The 22632-nt window shown below is 49.3% G+C and overlaps 1 protein-coding gene across 1 annotated transcript; it reads right to left on the reverse strand.

Moving 5' to 3' along the window:
* Window positions 1-1785: 1785 nt before the first annotated feature.
* LOC139785852 (uncharacterized) lies at window positions 1786-2316 on the reverse strand. Its single transcript, XM_071725025.1, has one exon. It carries the CDS (start codon window positions 2314-2316, stop codon window positions 1786-1788), a length of 531 nt encoding a protein of 176 aa, XP_071581126.1.
* Between the last annotated feature and the right edge of the window lie 20316 nt (window positions 2317-22632).

The raw sequence follows: 22632 nt of genomic DNA on the forward strand, positions 1-22632 counted from the left end.
CCAGGTTAGGCATGAGCCTCGAGAGGCTGTTTGACACGCCTTGCACCCTGGGAGCCAGGCGAGCGAAATGCTCGCCGAAGCTCCAGGTACCGTCCAACCAGAGGCCCAAAAGTTTCATTTGGGCCCCTACGGGGACTCGGATTCCTTCCACCATAATGTGGGCCCCAGGTGGTCTCCCCTTCGAGCGGTCGTGAAAAAAGACCGCTTGAGTCTTTTGGGGAGCCACCTTGAGGCGCACCCTCCTCATGGCAGCCACGCTGGCTACTGCGACGTTGGCCTTTCTTCTGGCCTCTTCCTAGTCGCCGCCCTCGACCCCCAGGAAATAGTCGTCCGCGAAAGCGTTGACCCAGCTCCCCGGGGGGAGGGCGACTTGCAGGATGGCGTCGTAGTCAAGGTTCCACAGGAGCGGGCCCAACACGGACCCCTGTGGAACCCCCCGCACGACTAGTTTCACCCTCAGCACGCCGTCCCGGTTTTTATAGACCAATCTCCTGTCCCGGAGGTAGTCGTATATAATAGCGACTAGGTAAGGGGGGACTCGATGGTATTCGAGTGCCCCCCTTATTACCCACCAGGGCAGGGTGTTGAATGGGTTCGCCACGTCGAACAACACTCCTAACAACACCCTGCCCGCCTCCGCCGCGGCTCCCGCAAGGGCCCGGATGCGCTTGATGGCGTCAACCGTTGATCTGCCCTCGCGAAAGCCGTACTGGTCCGGCGATAAGTCCGGACCAGTTCGGGACAGGTGCCGGACGAGGCGATCGGCAATTATTCTTTCGAATAGTTTGCCAATCTCGTCCAGCAAACAGATTGGCCTATACGCCGAGGGTGAGTCTGCTTTGGAGAGGAGGACCAATCTTGCCACCTTCCAGGCCTGGGGGAATCGGCCTTCGCGTAGGCACCGGGTGTACAACACCCTTAAGTGCTCGGCCAATTCCTCCGGGACCAAGGACCATGCCTTGCCTGGGACTCCATCGGGACCCGGAGCCTTCCCTGCCTTGAGCCTTTTCGCGGCTCGGATCATCTCGTCCATTTTGACCCCGAGTTCCTCATCCCACTCCACGTTTGGTGGAGCGGGACCTCCGTTGGCCCTCTCCCCCGGATCGTCGGAGAAGAGGGTGTCCACCACTTTCTCCAGGAACTCGGGGTCCATACTCTCGGACACCGGGGGCGCCCATACTCTGAGTTTATTTAGAACAATCTTGTACGGGCGCCCCCATAGATCTTTCTCCAGGTCCCGAAGGAGCTCGTCCCAGGCTCGGTCTTTGGCCACCTTTATGGCCCTGGAAAGGGCCCGCCTGGCGGAGCGGTAACCATCTCCAGCCTCTTCTAGGCGGCGCGGCCAATGGCTCCTCCGAGCCCTCAGCCACGCTCGCCTGGCGTGGACGGAGCGCCTCAGCTCGGCGATTTCCTCCGTCCACCAATTCGCCCCGCGGCGCGGACGAGGCTTGGATCGGGGCATTCCTGCATCGCATGCGGCCTTCACGATGTCTCCGATCCATTGTGCTGCCTCGTACGCGTCCGCCGCTGCCTCCACAGCGAGGGCGTTATCCACCCACAAGGAAGTCTGGATCGCGGCTTTGAATTTGTCGCGATCCAGCCTCCTCAGGGCCCATCTGGGGAACTCTCATTCGAGTTCCCGGCAGCGGGCCAAGACCTCCGGGGGGGGGGGGGTGGCCGATAGAGACATCTCTATGTACAGATGGTCAGAGAGAGTCTCTACTTCCTCGCCCACCCTCCATCCCAAGATGCGGCGCGCGGCGGGGGGGGTTTGCCCACGTTATGTCAACGATGGACCCCCTCCCGTTGCCGCACGCAGGTCTGCACGGACCCCGCGTTGATCGCGCAGAGTCCGAGGCCCGCCGCCCGTCTCTCGAGGATCCTTCCCCTGGCATTCGTGACCGGGGACCCCCACAATGCCGACTTTGCGTTGAAGTCCCCGGCCACTATCACTGGACCGGGTAGGATCCTCGAGACGCATCCCCAGATGCCGTCTAACGCCGTCTCGTACTGGGCCACGCTCGTGTTGGGGGATAAATACACCCCCACAACAGAGACGTGGCCCCATCTGACGGCGACGTACCCGTCGCCTGCCTCTAGACGAGTGCAGGCGACGGGCTCGTCCGTCATCCGCCATGTTATGACGATTGAGCCGCACCGGTCGACCGCCCAATTTGGGTGATCCGTTGGGACCCGGTACGGCTTCGCCGTCACCCCCAGGCCACTGCCGCGCTCCGCCATCGTCTGCAGAAACAGATTCTGCGCAGCGCGGCAGTGGTTCAAATTTGCCTGGAGTAATTTAGGGAGTGGGGGCATTACAGGACTATCAGGTCCGGGGCCTCCGCCCCCCTCTCCTCAATCTGCCCGGCTACGGGCAGGGCCTCCGCGGGTGGAGACTCTTTCTCCTCTTCCTGCCTGTCGGCAGGCACTGGCGCTAGGGGCGGCGGTGTCGGCTTCGGTCCCTTGCTCTTTTTCGCGCTTAACTTCTTTATCTGGGAGGGGGGGGGGAATCGGCTGATCGTCGCCGCTGTCCCCCGCCCTGTCGCCGTTAGTAGCTGTTGTAGCAGTCCTCTTCTTCGGCATCTTGACCACCTCCATCTTGGCGATCCTGGGGAGGCGCTGGCGTTGGGGTTCGGGTTGGGGTTGGGGTTGGAGTTGGGGTTGGGGTTGGGGTTGGGGTTGGGGTTGGGGTTGGAGTTGGGGTTCGTGCTCCCCAGCCGGATCGACCTCCATCGCTTCACCAGTCTTCTCTTTCTGAGATGAGGGCTTTGGCTCAGCTGCGGCGTTGGCCCTTCTCCCGGGCTTGGCCTTACTCTTGGCCGATTTGCATGCCCTTCCGCCTGCCCGGTGTCCGTCTGGCCTGCCAAGATCGGCACAGACGGTGCATCAGGTCTTCGCGCCACACGCCTGGGCGAGGTGTCCCACCTTGTCGCAGCGGTAGTATCTGCCGCTCCTATCCACGTCATTCGGGCAGTTGGCCCTGACGTGGCCCTCCTCCAGGCACTTGTAACACTGTAGGGGGCGAGACTCCAATGTCTGTACCCTGGCCCAGAACCAGCCGAGCTGGAACTTATTGCCCCCCTTGGCAATGGCGTTCATCGCCGCCAGGGGGCACCTCACCCAAGCCGTTGGGTCTCCTCCTCCTCGGCCCAGCCTGGATCTGGGCCGGCGAGCATTTGCCAGCCTCGGCTATAGCGGCTGCGAGCTCGTCCGTCGTTATTGACTCGTCGATATCCAAGACCCTGATCTCTCCTGTTTTCATGGGCCTGGATACCCTCACGTCCTCACGCCCCGCAAAGAGCGCCGTCATGCGTTCGGCCAAAATGTTCGCCTTGGCGGATCCTTCTGCGCCCGGGACCTCTATCAAGAGGGCCCCGGTTTGCGCCTTTTTCGGCCTGAGGGCACCCTCAATGCCGAGATCCTTCAACGATATTTTACTGCGAGCTTCTCGCATCAACTCGTCGTAATTATTATCGTTACTGGTGAGTGTCACCGCCGCGGTTCGCGGCGGCTTCTCACCAGTTTTTACCTGCCCTTCGGCCTTTCTGTTATTGGTCGGTTTAGCCTTCGCGGACTTGGCCGGGGTCTGGGTGGAGTTACGCTTTCCGCCAGCGGCCTTATTATCCGCGTTCACCTTCTTCTGCTGCCCCTGCTTGGCCTTCCTTCCTAACACCTCCACCCAGGTTGTCTGGGCCTCTATGGTGTTAGCGGGAGGAGCAAGACCAGCTTTCTTGGTCGAAGCCTTCTCCGCCTTCGTCATAGTACCTCCCTGCCCGGAGGTGGAAACCGGCTTTTTAGCCGTGGTACCTGCCGGGCGAGGGGTGGGAACCGACTTGGGCTTGGCCATGGCCACCTTCGATGTCCCTTTTTTAGCAGGGACTGCCTGCTTCTTCCTGCCGCCGTCTCCCCTCCTCTTCTCCTCTTGAGCACGATGGGCAGCGTTCAATGACGAAGTGGTGTTCTTCTCACTCACGTTAGGCTTGCTCGGTGCGGAGTGCCCCAAGATCGCCATTATGTTCGCGAACATGTCTCTCATTTGTTGAGAGAGATTGTTCGCGATTCTCTCCTCCATGGTCTGCTCCACGTGTTGCGTTGCGCCTTTCGGCGGGACAGCCGCTTCCAATATAACAGGCCCCCGCCCTCCCAGGGAAGGCCTCGTCACCGGCGGCATGCCTTCTTCCTCCAGTTCAGCCAGTATTTTCAGCCTCCTGGCCTCTGCTTCGGCTGCTTCGGCAGCTTCTGCTGCTGCCTCTGCTGCTGCGGCGGCTTCCCTCTCGTCATCGGAAGAGTCGTCGATGATGATTTGATTGACTCTTCCCCTGGTCTTGCGCGTGCGCTTGTCCTCTGGTGGTGGGTTCGAGCGAGTGTTGGAAGGTTCCTCGTCCACCTCCATCGGCACTTCCCTCCTGTTGTTGAATAGCAGGCTCTTCATCGGTTTTTGTAGCTGCCTGTTCTCCTCCCTTAACGCGGCTGTCTGCGAGCGGAGCTTGTCGAGTTCCTCGTCTCTAGCCGACCTATCTCCCTGGTCCATTCTCTGGATCATCTCGCTTACCGCCGCCGTTATGGTAGCGGCCGCGCCATTGAGATTACCCTGATATATGCCGTTTAGACTGGCGCCTTTGCAAATCTTGTCGATCACTCGCACCTCGTCTAGAATCCTACTCGGGAGGTCTACCGTAGGAGCCATTCTAAGCTCCTCGAGAGCTTCGCGCTCCTTCGTCTTCCTGCTTTTCGAAAGAGAGGCCGGAACTGTGGGATCCCTCAGTTCCCTAAGTTTCGTCTCTTCTTTTTCCCTCTCTTTCCTGGCCCACTCCATCTTCTTGACTTCGTAGTCTCCAGTTGTTGGGGGTCTCCCTCTCTTCCCTGTTTTTTCGATCAAGACTTTAAAGTCCCCAGGGTTCGCGTCTTCCTCGTCGTCCGACGCGTCCAAGTCTCTCCTCTCCAGCGAATCCGCGGACAGGTGCGATTCTCGGGAGGTCGATCTTGACCCTAGAGGTTTTGATCTGGCCTCTTCCAAAATCGCGCAAGAGCACTCCATGAATCGGCTGATCTTGTCGATCTTGGAGTTCTTCCCCCTAGGAGCGGGTGTGGCGAAGACCTTGCCCTGCATTCCACTCGTTCCAGCATGGCCTTTTTGGGAAGCCCGGGAAACATTTCCCTGGGATTCCGAGGCCCTCTTCTCCTGCAGGCACTTAGGCCCTTTCGCAGAACCTTTGACGGTCCTACTAGAGGACTTCTTCCTGCTACTCGTCACCTTGGAAGTTTCCAAGGGAGAGTCTTGGAGAGCGATTCTCGCCATCTCCGCCATCTCAACGTCTTTGTAATAGTAACAGTAGGATTCATTTTTGATTTATAATCCACGACCCGCTGCGGCTCTGGGTGGTAGAGGATAAATCCTGGCCGACCGTGCCCAGTGTACTCATCAACGGAAGTACCACCCTATGCCTCGGGCCCCTGGAATAATTATCGGGGGCACGGGGCTCCAGCCCCCTACTAACCACATGGGCGGGACAAGCCACTAATTCCCATGGGCTTTTGGGGGTCCCCGGGCTCCGACCCCCGGAGCACCGCAGCGGGCGCTGCCACGGCGGGGGTCCCCACGGACGGTTGGGGAGAGGGAGGTCGCACCCCCTCCAACGCCTTACCCGCCGTGGCGACCAGCCGCCCGCCGCCCAGCGAGTAGTCTCAGCCGGAACGACGGGCAATCCTACTCCAATGGCCGGGTTCGGGAGGGATGCGATCCCCGACCGCCGGAGTTACCTTAACCGCTGCCGGCCTATACGTCCGGCAGCTAGACCCGCCGGCCCCGATTTCGGAATATGTCCGAGCGGCCCGACAGGTCTCCCCCTAGATCGCCCTGGCCCCGACCTCGAAATACGTTCGAGCGGCCCAGGACGACCCTCCACACCGGCGGCACCGTGGGTCCACGACCCTGGTGTGCACGCCACCGATGTGGGCTTCTCCCTCACTCGACCCAGCACCACGTACTGGGCCGAGATGGGAAAGGGAGCCCTCCCCACCCCTTCCCGCCGGAGCACCGACGTGCAATGGAGGAGGAAGGGGGGACCTTTCGGCTTCCCTCAGCGGGACGGCATCCCTGCCCGTCTCAAGAAACAGGACCCCCTCCCCAAACCTGGCTCGGCGGCAAGGGCAGACCCCCGCCTAACGGTTCCGGCCGACCGGGCGTTTGAAGTCGGGGTCGCCTTCCCCTATCGGCTGTTGGAGCTGGGTGACCGAAGCCAACGCCAGACTCCTAAGCAGGGCAGCCGGTCCCCCGGTTTTCTGTCAGGGTTTGTTTTCCCTTAGGTCGGTTAGGAGAGCAAAGGCTCATCCCTCACGGCCCCGACCGGCCGGACAATAATTTATAGAGATAGTCTGCATCGCGAGCCCTTAAAAGGGCTCCCCGGCCTCCGCCAGCCCGAAGACTGACGAAGGTTACGGTGCTGATGAGCTCGGGTACCCCGGGTGCGCAAGACCCGTATCGGGGAAGGCTCCTAGGGGCCCCTAAGGTTCCGGTGGCCTCCCCTGACCCCTGAGATCATCATCACCATCATCATCATCACCATCATCATCATCACCATCATCATTACCGTCATCATCATCATCATTTTTTTTTACGTAAGGGAAATCTTCAACTATTGAAATTTCGTCCGGGCGCCGGAGCTAACCCATCATCAGATTTACCCAATAGCCCCCCTGGTCGGGGGGAAGACCCCCTACCTCCGGGGAGAGGCGGGGGAGTGCCGGATTCCATGCATGACACATCGCGAGAGATACTGTATGCATGGCCTACCGGCTAAAACCCTTACAAGTCCCTCCCGACGCTATATAGGGGGGGGACCCCGGGAAACGCAATGATACCATCCGGGGTCCCCCCACGTCGTCTAAGCCCTCGCGGGGTGGGGGAGAAGCCCCCTCCCCATTGTCCTAACGGACTATACTACCTTGTGGTGGATTGGGAGGGACTAACCCCAAATCCGCCACCCCTCTCTCCGGGGGTGCTGACGGGTCAGCTACGGACGCGTGGTAGACCCCGCCCACTCGCCCGCCCCCAGGCGAGTGGGGGAAGAAGTGGCCACTACCAAAAAGGCAGTGGGTTCCTCCCCCCCTCGCGCCCTCTTCTAGAGGGCAGGTGGGGCCAGGACCCAGGAGCGTTTCCCGCCACCCCCGAGCCCCAACCCCAACCCCACTCCTGCCCCTCCCACCCCCGACAACCCCTGATACACCAACTTTGTGTCCATCCTCTTTCGCCCTCCTAAACTCACCCAGGAGGGCCTCCACCTTGGCCTCCAGGGCCGAAATCCTGGAGGCAACCTGTCGTTCCCCATCGTCCTTCCTCAAGTCCTTTGTTTGTACAAAGGATTCGCAAACCTCTGCCCGCGGGGAAGGCAGTACCTCTACCTCTATTTCTGTCGACGAGGAGGCCAGTTCCCTCGTCAACAGCTGCTCCTCAAGTATTTGAACCCGTTTCCGTAGTTCAGCCACCTCTCTTTTTAATTCAAGTTTACGCTTAGCTTGAAGTTCCTCTCTAACACATATATTTAAATATCTCCTACTCATTTCCAACGCGACCTCGTCCACGATTAGTGCGTAGGTCTCCGCCTCTTCGTATATCTCTCCATCGACCGGAGCCGCCAGATGATTGAATAGAAATTGTTTGTGTCTCTCTTCCAATTCCCCAACATCAAGATCTCTAACCTTATTTCCAATCACGCCCGGGTAGTATGTCAGCTCTTCTGTCGGGATATCCGGCACAAGTGTGGACTTTTCCAAGAGGCGTTCGGTTATCACCTCAAAATTAGCCGCATCTTGGGATGTCAACACCTGCGTTCTTTGTTTACCCCTTACCTCCTCGTCACTAGATGAGGGGAGGGGAATATTCTTCTCTTTTGTCGTTTCCGAACCCTTCCTCTTAGTAGCCGGGGTCTTTTTTTCCTCCTCCTCAGTCGACATTTCTTTTGTCGAAGATGGTAGTCTCACCTTCTCCGCGTGCGCCTCCCCAAACTTGCGCTCGAGCATCGTCCCTTTTAGGGTGAAGGCTTCTCCTTGTACCTTCTTCTCCACAAGTTCCCCCCACGTTCGGAGTTTCTCCAATCCCTCTCCGTTGTTCTCCGTAGATTTGGTAGCGTCCGCCTTCTTCTTCGGGCCACTATTTTTTTCGGAGGAGGATTCTTTTCCCCGGATGTCTCCTTCTTCGTATTATCCTTCTTGTATTTGTTTGAACTTATTATTGGGTACCAAACCCGACCCTCCGCGGCTCCGCCAGCCAGGGCATGCCCTCACCGACCAGTCCTTAAAGAACTGGCCGGGCCCCGAGTTTCCCCGGGGGGCTGGCTATGTCATTGCCCCCGGAAATGCATCGGGGGCGGACTCCATGCCCCTTACTCACCCATGGGCGAGGCAAGCCTCCTCCCATGGGCTTTCAGGGGTCTCCTACCTCCAACAGTAGGGGCACCGCGGAGGGCGCCGCCACGCAGGGGGCCCCCGGACGGTTGGGGCGAAGGAGGCTGCAACCCCTTCATCTCGCCTTACCCGCCGGGGCGACCAGCCTGAAGTCCGCCGCCCATCGGCCGACTTTGGGTAGGGGGAACTCCCACCATACTCCTCCCGCGCGTTAAGCAGAGACCGGGCCGAACCATTGCTCGATCCCCGGCCCCCGCCGCCCGCGGAAGGACAGAGCACAGGATGTTCCCCCAATTGTTGTAGTCGCCGACCGATGGGCTACCGTACGAGCCGCCGGCTTTTACGTCCGGCGGCAGGACACCACCGGCCCCAACCCCGGAAGATGTCCGGGTGGCCCGGTGGGTCCTCCCTCCCAGGGCCGCCTGGCCCCGACCTCGGATCAATTCCGAGCGGCCCAGACGACCACCGGTGAGCCCGCAATCCCACGACCTGCCGGAGCACCGGCGTGCAATGGTCGTGAGATTGATCCCCCATCCTGCCGGAGCACCGGCGTGCAATGGATGGAGGACAGGATCACCTAATCTCGTGACCGGTGGGAGAATCACAATCCCTCTAACGGTCCCGGCCGATCGGGCGTTTGAAGTCAGGGTCGCCTTCCCCTACCGGCTGTTGGAGACTGGTTCGCCGAAGCTAGCCAGACTCCTAAGCAGGGCAGCCGGTCCCCCGGTTTTCTGTCTGGGTTTTCCTTCCCATAGGACGGCCGGGCAACGGAGCTAGCTGAGCTAGCTCGTCCCTCACGGTCCCGTCTAACCGGGCAGACTTTTTATAGAGGCCGCCTACCTCGCGAGTCCTACAAGGACTCCCCGGTCCACGACAGCCTGAAGGACTGCCGTAGATTACGGTACTGATGTGCTCGGGCACTCCGGGTTCGCAAAACCCGTACTAGAAGGTCCCCACCGGGCCCCAAAGGGTCCGGATGGTTGCCAACTAGCTCTTGGAGGGATCATCATCATCATCATCATTATCATCATCATCCATCATCCATCATCATCATCCATCATCATCATCCATCATCATCATCCATCATCATCATCCATCATCATCATCCATCATCATCATCCATCATCATCATCCATCATCATCATCCATCATCATCATCCATCATCATCATCCATCATCATCATCCATCATCATCATCATCCATCATCATCATCCATCATCATCATCATTATTTCTCTCTTACCTTTATCCGTAAAAGTTTTCACTTCTGCAAAGTCTTCTCTTTCGACAACTTTAATGCTAGATGTGTCAGATCCTTTCGGTAGGAGATGTATATATACTCAATAAGAAAAATAATTTTTATGGTAAAAAGTGCGAAAATAGATTTATCTTTGACGTAAGTTCCTGTTTTTTGTAAATTATCACGCAAAATTTTAATATGAGGTATCATTTTTATGGTAAAAGTGTGGAAATGGATTCATCTTTGAACTCAGTTCTTGTTTTTCCTACATTACCACACTAAATTTAATGTGAGGTTTAAATAGAATTATCTCTAGACGTTTGTCTATTTCCGCTTACATTTTTTTTTATAGACTTACTGCGACCTTCCAACCAAGTCGCGATATCTATTTCCGCTTACATTATTTACAGACGAGGAGGGAAACGCACCGTTTATTTCCACCCCTGCTGGCAATGTCGCTCGCGCGCATAATTGCGTGCGCGATTATTACCGTCACGCGGTAAATTGTAATTCAATAACAGGGTACAGAATGATTTCATGTACAATATTTATTCCTCTCGAAATATACACGTTTATTTATATGTATTATTTTTTCTCATCTATTTTCGTTTGCGTCAATAACCTCATGACCTCGTTGCGCGCGATAACCGGCATTATCGATGGGAAGATGAAGCGCTTAATCGCTATCGCGGCCGCAATGACCGGTGACCTGCGAACGTCCCGCGGCGAGAGCGATACGCGAGAGCGGCGAACTTTCACAGTCGAAGCGTCTTCGCGGAAAATAACATCGCCGTCAAGTTCCGCCGACGAAGTCGAAGCGTCTTCGCGGAAAATAAGATCGCCGTCGAGTTCCGTCGACGAAGTCGAAGCGTCTTCGCGAAAAATAAGATCGCCGTCGAGTTGAAGTGAAAATAATGATATTTTTCGTTTTACGTTCTCCATCCGCGAACGTCCCGAGAGATAACGAATCCCTGCAGATCCATGAATATCGGTACGTCGCGGTCGGCGGACATCGTCGTCGGCGATGTGAAGTGAAGTTGAACTACGCCGATATGTGAATATTTTTAAGCGAAAATAATGATATTTTCGTTTTTACGTTCTCCATTTGTTTGGTTCATACACAAAATTACGTGAACCTACAGTGTTTTCGTTTCGTGCAACGTTACGCGAGGTGCGCACCGTGTCCTGGTTGATTTCTACTTCCTGGAGTGCCCGTCGGAGGTCTCGCGCGTGTCCGCTGCCCCTCTGCCGACGCCATACCCTCGCCCACTGCTTACGGCATTCCCCGCGCGTTCCACTTCTTCACCCCGCCCCCCGACGGGCACTCCATGAGTTAGAATCCCCATAGCTGTTCTACTATTAAATGATATTTATAAAATAAATTTATTAAATTAAAAGATGTAAAATTAAATGTTATGTTACACGATAATAATATGAATATTTATTTAATACTTACATAATGTGCAAGTTTAATCCTCTACTATATTGTTTGTTAAGAATTCTTTGCTGATTCAGTTCATAGTATTTTCATTGACCATCATACGTACTGCAGTAAAGTAAGAACAAGCTGTATACAGAAACTGCAATAAGAGATACAGTACCGGTCAAAAGTATTGCATCGCTTATGGAAAGGAAAATTGATACTTTAATGAAGAAATACGTACATAAATGTTGTAAAATATTATTTTAGTGTTATTTTATGCTTTGATAGGAATGCTTTAAGAACAAAACCAAAGATTTTAATAATTTAATTGCGAACAAGCGTTCTAGAGTTCTCTATCGATTTTAGAAAGAGTTCCAATATTTAAAGTGACGAACACATCATTTTAAACATGGGGGGCTAACTTTACTGCGCCCCCATTTTTGAAAAAAAAAATCATTTTTTATTGTAGATTCGGAAAGATTTCGATGAGTTCTACAGTTCCCTATAGGTTTCAGTAAGAATTCCGTTCAAATAACCCCAAAAATCGGTGATAAAGGCAAACCCATAATTTCCCCATAAAAAACAATTTTTAATGGTAGATTCAGAAAGATTTTGATGAGTTCTAGAGTTTCCTATAGGTTTTAGTAAGATTTCAAAGTTGCGCTAATTTTCAAAAATCCGCAGGTTTGGAGGAAGTTCTGGTAGCTCCCTAAAGACTTTTATCGATGACTATTATAACCCGAAGCGCTACGACCAATATTTGAAAAGTTACAGCCACCCAAAGTACGCACTTGGTACATACCTATTGTCGACTTGTTACACAAAGTTACGACTAACTGACATTAACTCGAGTCAATACGACTATGACAAGACAACAATGTAATTATTGTACCATCTTTTATTTAAAAAATTATCATTTTTTGTAACTTTTCTACGTTTTCAATGTGCATTCTCATGTTGTCTTGACTATATGACCATGAATGTGTAGTCAAAATCAACTTTCTACTGGGAGACAACTATGGATCGATTAATCCATATTTCTTTGTAATAATATACTAATATGTTTGGCGATTAAAATTCAATGTATAATTTATAATTTACGTACCAACACCCACGTTATTACTGTCATAGCTTCGTATTAATTATTTTGTTATCAAAATAAAGACGTTAGATTTATCAGAAATTAATTCTATACGATCATTTATTATTTTGAACTTTATATAACAAAAATAATTATTTTTTACAGAAATTTGGTGTTAATAGGGGGAATAAAATTAATAATAATAAAAGAGGCGTTATTACCACGAATTCTAGTAAAGAAGTATAAGAATCAGGAATCAATCAATTGGGAAAAGGAAATTATTGGCAAAAGGAATAATTAGACAAATTTATAGCAAAACTTATATAAATTCTGTTTTTGGACTTCCGCTTTCGGTGCGATAAGGTGTGGCACGTGGTGGTTAGGCGAGTGTTTTTCGGCAGTGTGTGAGAGCGTAGGAGAGGGTTAGTGGCGGTGTGCATGTGAGAGGGAGAGAGTGGAGGAGCGAGAGTACGTGTGGAAGTGGAGGGAGATCGTGAAAGAAAGGGAGAGAGGAAGAAAAGGGTACGAGAAGCGTACGTGAGAGCGGGACGGGCAAGGAGCACGCGAAGTATAGACGGTGCGCGGAGCTGTGAGAGAGGCGGGCTAGGGATATAGAGTTATTAGAAAGGACTCTTTCTAGAGATAGGAAAGGCAGAGGACGGTAGGTAGAAGAAATAGAATGATTGGGAGGATGGGGTATGATGAAGGGGAGGTGGGGGCGCAGGGAGTAAGAAGCGGGAGCGGCGGGAAGGCTGAGGACGCGGTAAAAAAGAAGAGGGAAAATGTCAGAGAGCAAGAGAGGGGGGAGGAAGAGGAAACTTTAGTGAAGTGTAATAAGAAGCCGCCCAGATTGCCAGGCGGTGGAAAAAAGGAGAAAAGTGAGTGGAGGGAGGACACGAGGAGGTGGAGGAGGTTGTGAAAGAATTGAGGAGGGTGAAAGGGTGGAAGGAGGATTTTAGACGGATGACCGAGTATTTCCTTATCTACTTTTATCCTAATATGGCGTCTCGAGTTGCGGCTAGCTGTCAGCTCATCACAAGATGTATTTCATATAAGAGATATATCATTGGTACAAACGCGAAAACAAGTTTCCCTGAATTGCACAACAATAAAAACATCGATAAACCCCCCAAATCAAGATTTAGAAGCGTAATATAAAAGTATAATGTGGATCGTGCGTATGTATGCGTGCATTGTGGATAAAAGTAGAGCGAAAAATAGCAGGAATTAGTTCCGAGATATTCGGATAGAGGCGTTATAAATTTCCATGGCATGCACTGTATGCACGCACGTACGGTCGCACGCACGCACGCACGCATGCACGCACGCACCCACGCACGCACACACACACGCAGAGATGAGTGTAGAGGACGAGGAGTAAGAAGTGTGAGGTGAGGTTATACATCTGTCACTGTCATAGAAAATGTGTTGTTCAGTATTCAGTAAGTGAATGTGTTGCATACTGTGTTTACGCGAACGTTACTTCTGCAGTAACTTACGATAATTCACTCCGCATAAACGCAGAGACCCCCGCTTACGCGGAGTAATTATCAATGTTACTACAGAACCCCGTTGACGCAGAGTGAATTATCGTATAAGTTACTTACTATCGTAAAAAGTAACGCTCGCGTAAACGTAGTAACAATAAATGTGTAAATGCATAATATTTTTAGGCTATATTTATATATTACATTGGCTGCATTCCGATATTCACTGTCAGTACTGAAAATCTATATTTTTCTATATTTTACGTCACGTATACTATAGATTTTCAGTACTGACAGTTGCTGACAGTAAATATCGGAATGTAGCCTATATGTTGTCTATATAAGCATGTGCATTGACTAGTAAGTGCATATGAATAGTGAAAGCATAATTTTTCTGTTATATGTACTTATACATAGATATATTATATTATCAATAAATATATATTGTGTGACTAGTAAGTGTCACAGTAAATGTGTGAATGCATAATTTTTCTGCTATACTTATATATTATATTATCAATATATATGTGCACACATTGATTAGTAAGTATATATAAACGCAGAGACCCCCGCTTACGCGGAGTAATTATCAATGTTACTACAGAACCCCGTTGACGCAGAGTGAAGTCATAGTAAATGTCATAGTTGTTGCGGCCCCAAGTAGTATTACGAAATAGATTAAGAAATACTGTTTAAAGAAAAGAATTTAATAATAAAGAAGAAAGACCGAGAATAACAATAAGGAACGCGACCGCGAAAGTCCGACAGAATTACGCAAGCCGAATCAGAACGAGATGAGTTGCGCGATCGGCCCACATACGATCGAGCAACTCAGCGATAACGAAGGACAGGACGAGGATACAAAAGGAAGCGACAAAAGGAGACGGGAGGGCAATGTGAGTCAGGGAGCAGACCAGTAACGGGCATCAAACGCGAATAACGATTGTAACGCAGAGTGACTATTAAACGTTATCCTTTATTCAAAAAGTGCTATTTAATTCCATCGACCCCGTACCCTCCGTGGACCAAAAGAATCCAAGTGACCCCTCGCAAAAAGGGGGCACAACAAATGGTGGCAGCGGTGGGATCCATTGGCAGGAAGACGGGAACGACAGCTGAAAAAGAAAAACAAGTGAATCAGTGAGGCAGTGCAACATCCTCAACGGAGACACGGCAGCCAGATTCAAAAGCAGCGGACAACACGGTAGCGGCCGACGAGGGACAAGCAAGCAGCGTAACCCGAGACGGCACCGACCTACCTCAACGAGGGCTCACCGACTGATAAAGCGGCACGAGCACCGACCAGCAACATGCGACTAGCGACCGTAATGTAAGTCGATTAAGCAAATTATGTAAAACGCAATTACCGTAGATGTCGGAAAACGAAAATCCACCTGCGGAACTAAACCAATCGTGGCTCCATAGCGGGACGTCACGACGAGCGCGTAGAAATAGACCGTTAAGCCCCGTGCAAACGACCGAAGAAGTCGTAAGCGATAATCGCGAAACCGTGCGTAGAAATTTAGACGCGTACTACTCAAGCGAAAGCGAATCGGAACCGGAATTACACCCGAACAGCGTAATCGAACGCGAACAATTCGACGATTCCGTTGTAATTTTAGACGCGAGAGTAATAGGACAAAATAACTGCCCCGACGAAGATAGACTCCACCCCTCACACGCGCACACACAATCCGAAGACGCGGACAGTACGACCAGTAGGCTAACACACAGACGAGAGTTTTCATTAACCTCGTATGATAGCAGCGTATTTAATCCGCACGAGTATTATTCTGCCTCGAGAAACGTGAACGTACTCGAGATGGCGGAAGCAACTAATAGCAACCACGACGCGAATAACGTAAATGACAACGCGCCGATAACTCCAGAAGACGTAGACGCAGAAATCAACCGCCTTAATAGAGTGTTATCTCAGAGGAGAACACCGGCGAATAATCGTAACCGAATTCCCGGATTACAACCGGACGATAGAGATGCCATTCTCGACGAGATATTAAATGGAATCCGCAACTTACAAGACCGCGTAAATCAACTAGAAACGGCGAATCCTGAACGCCGCGAATTTGTCGCGAGACGCGAGCCAAGTAACCTCCCGTTCGAAGTAACGTACGGACGAACGTCATACGATATCCGGAACCAAGCGGAACGCGCTATCGGATATCTACGCTTAAAAGAGGCACGAGATATGATACCCGAGTTCGACGGATCCTCGAGTAAGTTACAAGAATTCTTAAGCGCCGCGTCATATGCAATAAAAAACATAAATCCTATGGAAGAAGGAACGCTATTAGAAGCAGTATTATGCACAAAGCTAAAAGGAAGAGCGATGATAGATTTTCAAACGCGAGAAATAAGAGATTTCGCACAACTAAAGAAAGAATTAGAAGTTTGCTATCTGAGCCGCAAAAGCACAACACACTTACAACTAGAGTTCAATACACTCAAGCAAAAACCCGGAGAAAATGCAAGAGCATTCGGATTAAGAGCAGATAAACTAGCAATGGAGCTATACGACTCCATGATAGAGGGAAGAAATCACACGATAGAAAGCAAGCGAACTATATTAGAAACGATTCAACAACAGGCATTACAGAATTTCCAATTAGGATTGAGAGACGAGATCAAGTTACTTGTCCGAGCTCAACATTTCGCAACCTTGCAAGAAGCGATTGCCGGAGCAAGCGCCGAAGAAAAAGTAAACGGGCCAAGCGGAATTCCGCCGCGTCCCAAAAATAATTATGCGTACTCGCCGCAACCGCGCGATAACCGAGCGATAGTACAATGCCAAAAATGCGGAAAATACGGGCATCACGGAAGGGAATGTCGTACCAGTAGATACGCGAACCGTTTCCCCTTACCGAAACCCGATAGGACACCCCGCGTAAACGCGATAGATAAAGTCTGCAATTATTGTAAGAAAGCAGGACACATGCGCGAAGAATGTTGGCTGTTAAATGGTCGACCAAATAAAGAAAGAACAAACCACCACAAACCTAATAATCCGAGAGGACAAAACAAAAACTTTCATCCGAAAACGAACGGACCGAGAAAAAAAGACAGCAATTCAGCCGCGAATAGCGATGAAGAAGACAAAGAGGACACAAAGCACCGCCGACCGGCATTAGAGTATCAGGTGTCACACATGACGAACAAGCCGCGGAAGCATGCAGGACTGGACTTAATCACTCTGCCCATGCGAGAAGCGAAGCGCGAAAAAATAAATTTACTGTTTGATACCGGAGCGGCCGTATCAATAATAAAAGTAAAACATTTGAAAGGCGAAACAATGATAGAAGAGAATAAAATGGCCCTTACCGGAGTAACAGGTCACAAAGCCCATACGATTGGAAAATTTACAGCGACCATAGATTTGAAAGATAGAAAGATCAAGCACACGATATATGTCGTCAAGAATGATTTTCCGATTGAATACGACGGGATACTAGGCGTAGATTTTATAAAGAAGCATCAAGCGTCATATAGTTACGAGTCAAGCTCAATACGCATAGGGAAAAGCATATTAAAATTATATCCGTATAAGAAAATGGTTTTAAAACCGCGAAGCGAGACAATAGTACAAGTCGCGACCGATAAAAATTCACTAGAAATAATACAGGCAGAAGAGACAATGCCAGGAGTGTTCATAGGAAATTGCCTAGTGATGCCAGAAAACTTTCTATGTCCAGCAAGCATATTGAATACGACTGAGAAGACAGTCGAAATGCTAATGCCGCAAGTGACATTAGAGGAGTTAGAGCAAGAAGAAGCAGAAGAGATAGAAGTAAACCAAGTAAACAAGGCAGAAGAAACAGTGCCGCGTAGCGAAAGAGTCGAAAAATTGATACGCACGCAACACTTAAATGAAGAAGAAAAGAAAGCCATTATGGAAATTTGCAGAGATTACAGCGATGTATTGCATGTGGAAGGAGAGCCACTGACATGCACTGATATCGTCGCGCATAAGATTACCACGAAGGCGGGCAGCGTACCGGTCAACGTCCGACCGTACCGCTTGCCAGAAAAGCACAAGGAAGAAGTAAATAGACAAGTGAAAGAGATGTTAAAAAACGGAATAATTAGACCTAGCACGAGCCCGTGGAATGCGCCGTTGCTAGTAGTACCGAAGAAAAGAGACGCATCAGGAAAATTAAAACTGAGAGTGGTAATAGATTTTCGGTTTGTAAACGATCTAACGGAGGGAGATTCCTTCCCGTTGCCAAACATAACCGATATCCTTGACCAACTGGGAAAAGCAAAATATTTTACCACGCTAGACCTCGCCTCGGGATATCATCAAATCCCGATGGAAGAAGAAGATAAAGAAAAAACAGCGTTCTCTACACAATACGGACATTACGAGCATAATCGAATGCCTTTTGGACTGAAAAATGCCCCAGCGACATTTCAACGAGCAATAATAGCCGTTCTAGCAGGACTAGTAGGATTACAATGCTTAGTATATCTAGACGATATAATAGTATACGGAGCAAGTTTACAAGAGCACAATAAAAGGTTAGTAGAAGTACTAAAAAGACTGAGAAAGTACAATTTGAAATTACAGCCCGATAAATGCGAATTTCTTCGGAAAGAAGTGACGTATCTCGGACATGTAATAACAGAAAACGGAATCTCGCCAGATCCTTCAAAACTAGAAGCAGTAAAAAGCTTCCCGACACCAACAAAGGTAAAAGACATCCAGGCTTTCGTAGGATTAGCCGGATATTACCGAAGATTTATTAAAGATTTCTCAGCAATCGCCAAGCCACTCACAAAAATGACCAGAAAGAATATCAAATTCGAGTGGAACGCAGAACAACAAAACGCATTTAAAATACTTAAAGAAAAATTAACTACAGCACCGGTATTAAAATACCCGGACTTCTCCCAAGAATTTGTAGTGACGACCGACGCGTCAGACTACGCAATCGGAGCCATACTGTCACAGGGAAAGATAGGTCAAGATCAACCCGTGGCGTATGCGAGCAGAGTACTGTCAAAGGCCGAGCAAAATTACAACACTACTGAGAAAGAATTATTAGCGATAGTATGGGCGGTGAAACACTTCCGACCATACGTTTATGGAACAAAATTTACTATAGTGACAGACCATAAATCATTGGTTTGGCTATTTAACGTAAAAGACCCCGGATCCCGATTAATCCGATGGAGGTTAAAATTAGAGGAATACGACTACACTATCGTACACAAGGCCGGTCAAGAGAATAGAAACGCCGATGCGCTGAGTCGACATGTGCCGACAGATATCAACAAGATAGAGAAGGAAGAGAACAACGAAGAGGAGAGCGAAAGAAAATACACAGAAGAAGAGAAGCAACGTATATTATACGAATACCATGATGCACCTGTAGGAGGACATCAAGGTGTGGAACGCACCATAAACCGAATAAGGTTGACGCATAATTGGAGAGGATTAACTCGAGACGTCGAAGAGTACATTAATAAATGCGAATTGTGTCAGAAGAACAAATTATCGCGGAAAAATAAAGCACCCTTAGTAATCACAGACACCGCAGACAGACCATTCGAAAAATGTGCTCTAGATATAGTAGGACCACTGACGGTGACCGAAAACGGAAATAAATATATCCTCACGTTTCAGGATAATTTATCAAAATTCAGTAAAGCGATACCCGTACCTAATCAAGAAGCGAATACAATCGCGAAAGAATTTGTCACAAAGATCATCTTTGAATACGGTATCCCCGACAAAGTACTGACAGACCGAGGAACGAATTTCCTTAGCGAGATATTTAAAAGCACGTGTAAATTACTGAAGATCGAAAAAATTCAAACAACGGCGTACCATCCTGAGAGCAATGGAGCATTAGAACGCTCTCATAGGACGTTAGCAGAATACTTGAGACATTATATTAACGCGGACCAGACAGACTGGGACGAATGGACGCCATACGCAATGTTCGCGTACAACACGACGCCACACACGGCGACCGGGTTTACACCCTTTGAATTGGTATACGGGCACCGAGCGACACTACCGACGGCACTGTCGCAACCACCAAAACCAACGTACACTTATGACGATTACGCGCAAGAACTGAAAGAAAAATTAAGAGCGACACAAAGAGTTGCAAAGGAACATTTGCGGAACGAAAAATCTAAGGCCAAGGAGACGTATGATAAGAAGACAAAAGAAATCAATTTCCGAGTGGGAGACAAAGTTCTCTTGCACGACGAAACGGTGCGTAGAGGGAGATCGAAAAAATTAGAATCCCCGTGGATAGGACCGTACGAAGTAATTGAAAAACACTCAGACGTCAATTACACGATCAAAAAGGGACGGAAAACCACGCGAGTACACGTAAACCGACTAAAGCCCTTTATAGAACAGTAAAAAGCGCAAAAGAGCAAGCAATAGAAAGTAGGCGATAGAAAGTAGAAGATATTAAAAAATAAGATAAATAAGAGAATAAGTACTTACCGAACATCAAGCACGGCAAACCATCCGCACCACCCGTCGACCGGTGGCCACATCCACCGAGACTTCCAAGGGCATGATGGGCACCCATGTGCCCGGAGGTGTTAATAACACTTCCGCGTAGGAGGGAGGGGGCGACGTCGGCCCCGAACCTAAATTCGCAGCCACCCGCGCACTAGGCGCACGAGGCGCGGCACTCACGCTCACGGCACCCGCACGAGCGGCGCGTAGCCAATACGTGCGCCAACACGCATCACACGTTGATGGAGCAAAATAGAGGTCACACCGTATGCACCTCATTTTAGATGGTACCACAAATCAGCGCAACGAATAATGTGCTCAGATCTAAGCGTCAAGAGCGACTAAACGCACAACAAAAAGAATGCAAGGAGACAGTAGAATAAAGCCAAGAGAAAAATTCAGAGAAAAGTAACATGAGTCCTTATCTTACAGGACGCTGATCGTCGTCCAGCACTTCGCGAAAAAAGCGAAACCTGAGACAGCACCATCGTACGAGATACGACAATTCAGCAGCGAGCCGGGAATATACTTCGAGAGAACCGGACAATTACAACAGGTAGAAGCCACCTGGAAATTAGCGATCAAAATAGACATATCAGCCCTAGGAAACAGATATCACCAACTACAAGCGTTCCTACAGCAAACCGAAGCATTGTGCGAAACGATACTCGCAATGGACACGCAGCAGAGGTGCAAAAATATTCTCCATACGATAGAGAAAGATAATGAAAAATTAACGCAATTACTAACGCGATTACAGTCAATATATAGAACAACCGATAATAAACGTGGTTTAATAGATGCGATCGGCACGATCAGCAAAACGCTGTTCGGCACTATGGATGCCGACGACGCAAAGCACATACAGGAGCAGCTTGAACTGATACAAAATCAGCAACAGACTCTACGGCACACCGCAAAAAATCAATTAAAGGTGATAAATGCCACAATAGGCCACATGGAGGCCTTAGAAAAATCGTTATATCATAACGAGCAACTGCTGACGAACGTCACGACACGGATACAGGTGGACACAGCACTGTACGCCAAAAGAGAAAAAGTAGACGAACAGTTATTAGTACTAACCACAATTACTGAAGACCTAATAGAAGACGTGAAAGACACGATAGATTACCTCACATATTCGCGAGAAGGAATCATACTCACTCGCTTGTTACCGATAGAAAAAATAATAACGGAATTAAAAGAGGCGACGTCACAATTGACGCGAGGATCTCATTTCCCATTTAAAGTTAGACTGGAGAATTGGAACGACATACAAAACTACGTAGAAATTAACGCGTATTACGATAACCCGAACATTTATACGATAATCAAATTTCCCGTGGTAGCATACCCCGTGTACGAAATAATAAAAACGACACCACTACCTATCCACAACCACGCGAATATTTTTACATTTCTAAGAATTACTCATAACATATTAGCGATAGATAGAGAGAATCATAATTATATAACGCTAGGGGAACGCGAGTTAAATGATTGTAAACGAAACGGAATGAAATATGTATGTAACCGAAACTACCCGGTATACTTCATAAAAGCCGACGCACCATGCGAGGTGCAAGTTTATGTAAAAACGCCAGGATATGTAAATACCTGCGAGAAACGTCAGATACTATCCAATGTAACCCTATGGATAACATTAAGCGAACCACAAACGTGGCTATTCTCAACGCCAAAAAAGCAAAAGCTAACGATTCAATGTAACGATCAGGCGGAACAGAAAGTAGAAATCGAACGAACAGGAAAACTAATTATAAACGAAAATTGTAAACTGACCACACCCGACATTATTATAAAAACAAAAAGACAAACTATGAAACAAATAGAAATGCACTTAGCAGATTTTAACCTAACACTAACAAACGAAAATAAAAATACTAACGGACAAGCGAAAAAAGAAATTAGATTAGAACCTGTAATCAGAAATCCGAACGAATTAATGGAATTAAGCCTAGACATAAGCGACATAAATAAAGAGTTGGAAAAACCCCAAGACACCCTAATAAAAAACCCCTACATCATATAGGGGAGACCGGGGCTAGACCGCTAACGGGGTAAATCCGCCAAATCAAATATCTCGGAACCTGTATATTGTGCGAACTCGCTATTAACATTGTAAACGCTGCTTATGGTACCCATGTGACCAACGGAGTTTCGGCAGGTTACCTGCCGTGTTATGATTTTTACGAGGGCAAACGTGTTTTCGGAAGGTGAAAGTTACATTTTCTGCGCGTGGAAATTTTGTAATATCTACTATAATATTTGCTCTCCAAATCTCGAGGTACGTGATTATAAAGAGTAATGCATGCTGAACACGAATCCAGTGTAGTTTTTTCATTATCGTTGATGTCTAATATTTCGTGGGCGATCAAACCTGAAACTTGTGTTTGGGGTTAATCCGTCAGTAAGCAGTCCGGGTGCATTTCCAAGGCATTTCCGGGCATTTCCAGGCTCACTGCATATGGAATATGG

Source organism: Temnothorax nylanderi, unplaced genomic scaffold (assembly GCF_030848795.1).
Source record: "Temnothorax nylanderi isolate EJ_2023f unplaced genomic scaffold, tnyl_v1.0 TNYL_tig0900_pilon, whole genome shotgun sequence".
Lineage (NCBI taxonomy): Eukaryota > Metazoa > Arthropoda > Insecta > Hymenoptera > Formicidae > Temnothorax > Temnothorax nylanderi.

What these genes read in the sequence shown, in the direction of transcription:
- LOC139785852 (XM_071725025.1), bottom strand. Translation starts at nt 2,316, where the DNA reads ATGCCCCCACTCCCTAAATTACTCCAGGCAAATTTGAACCACTGCCGC.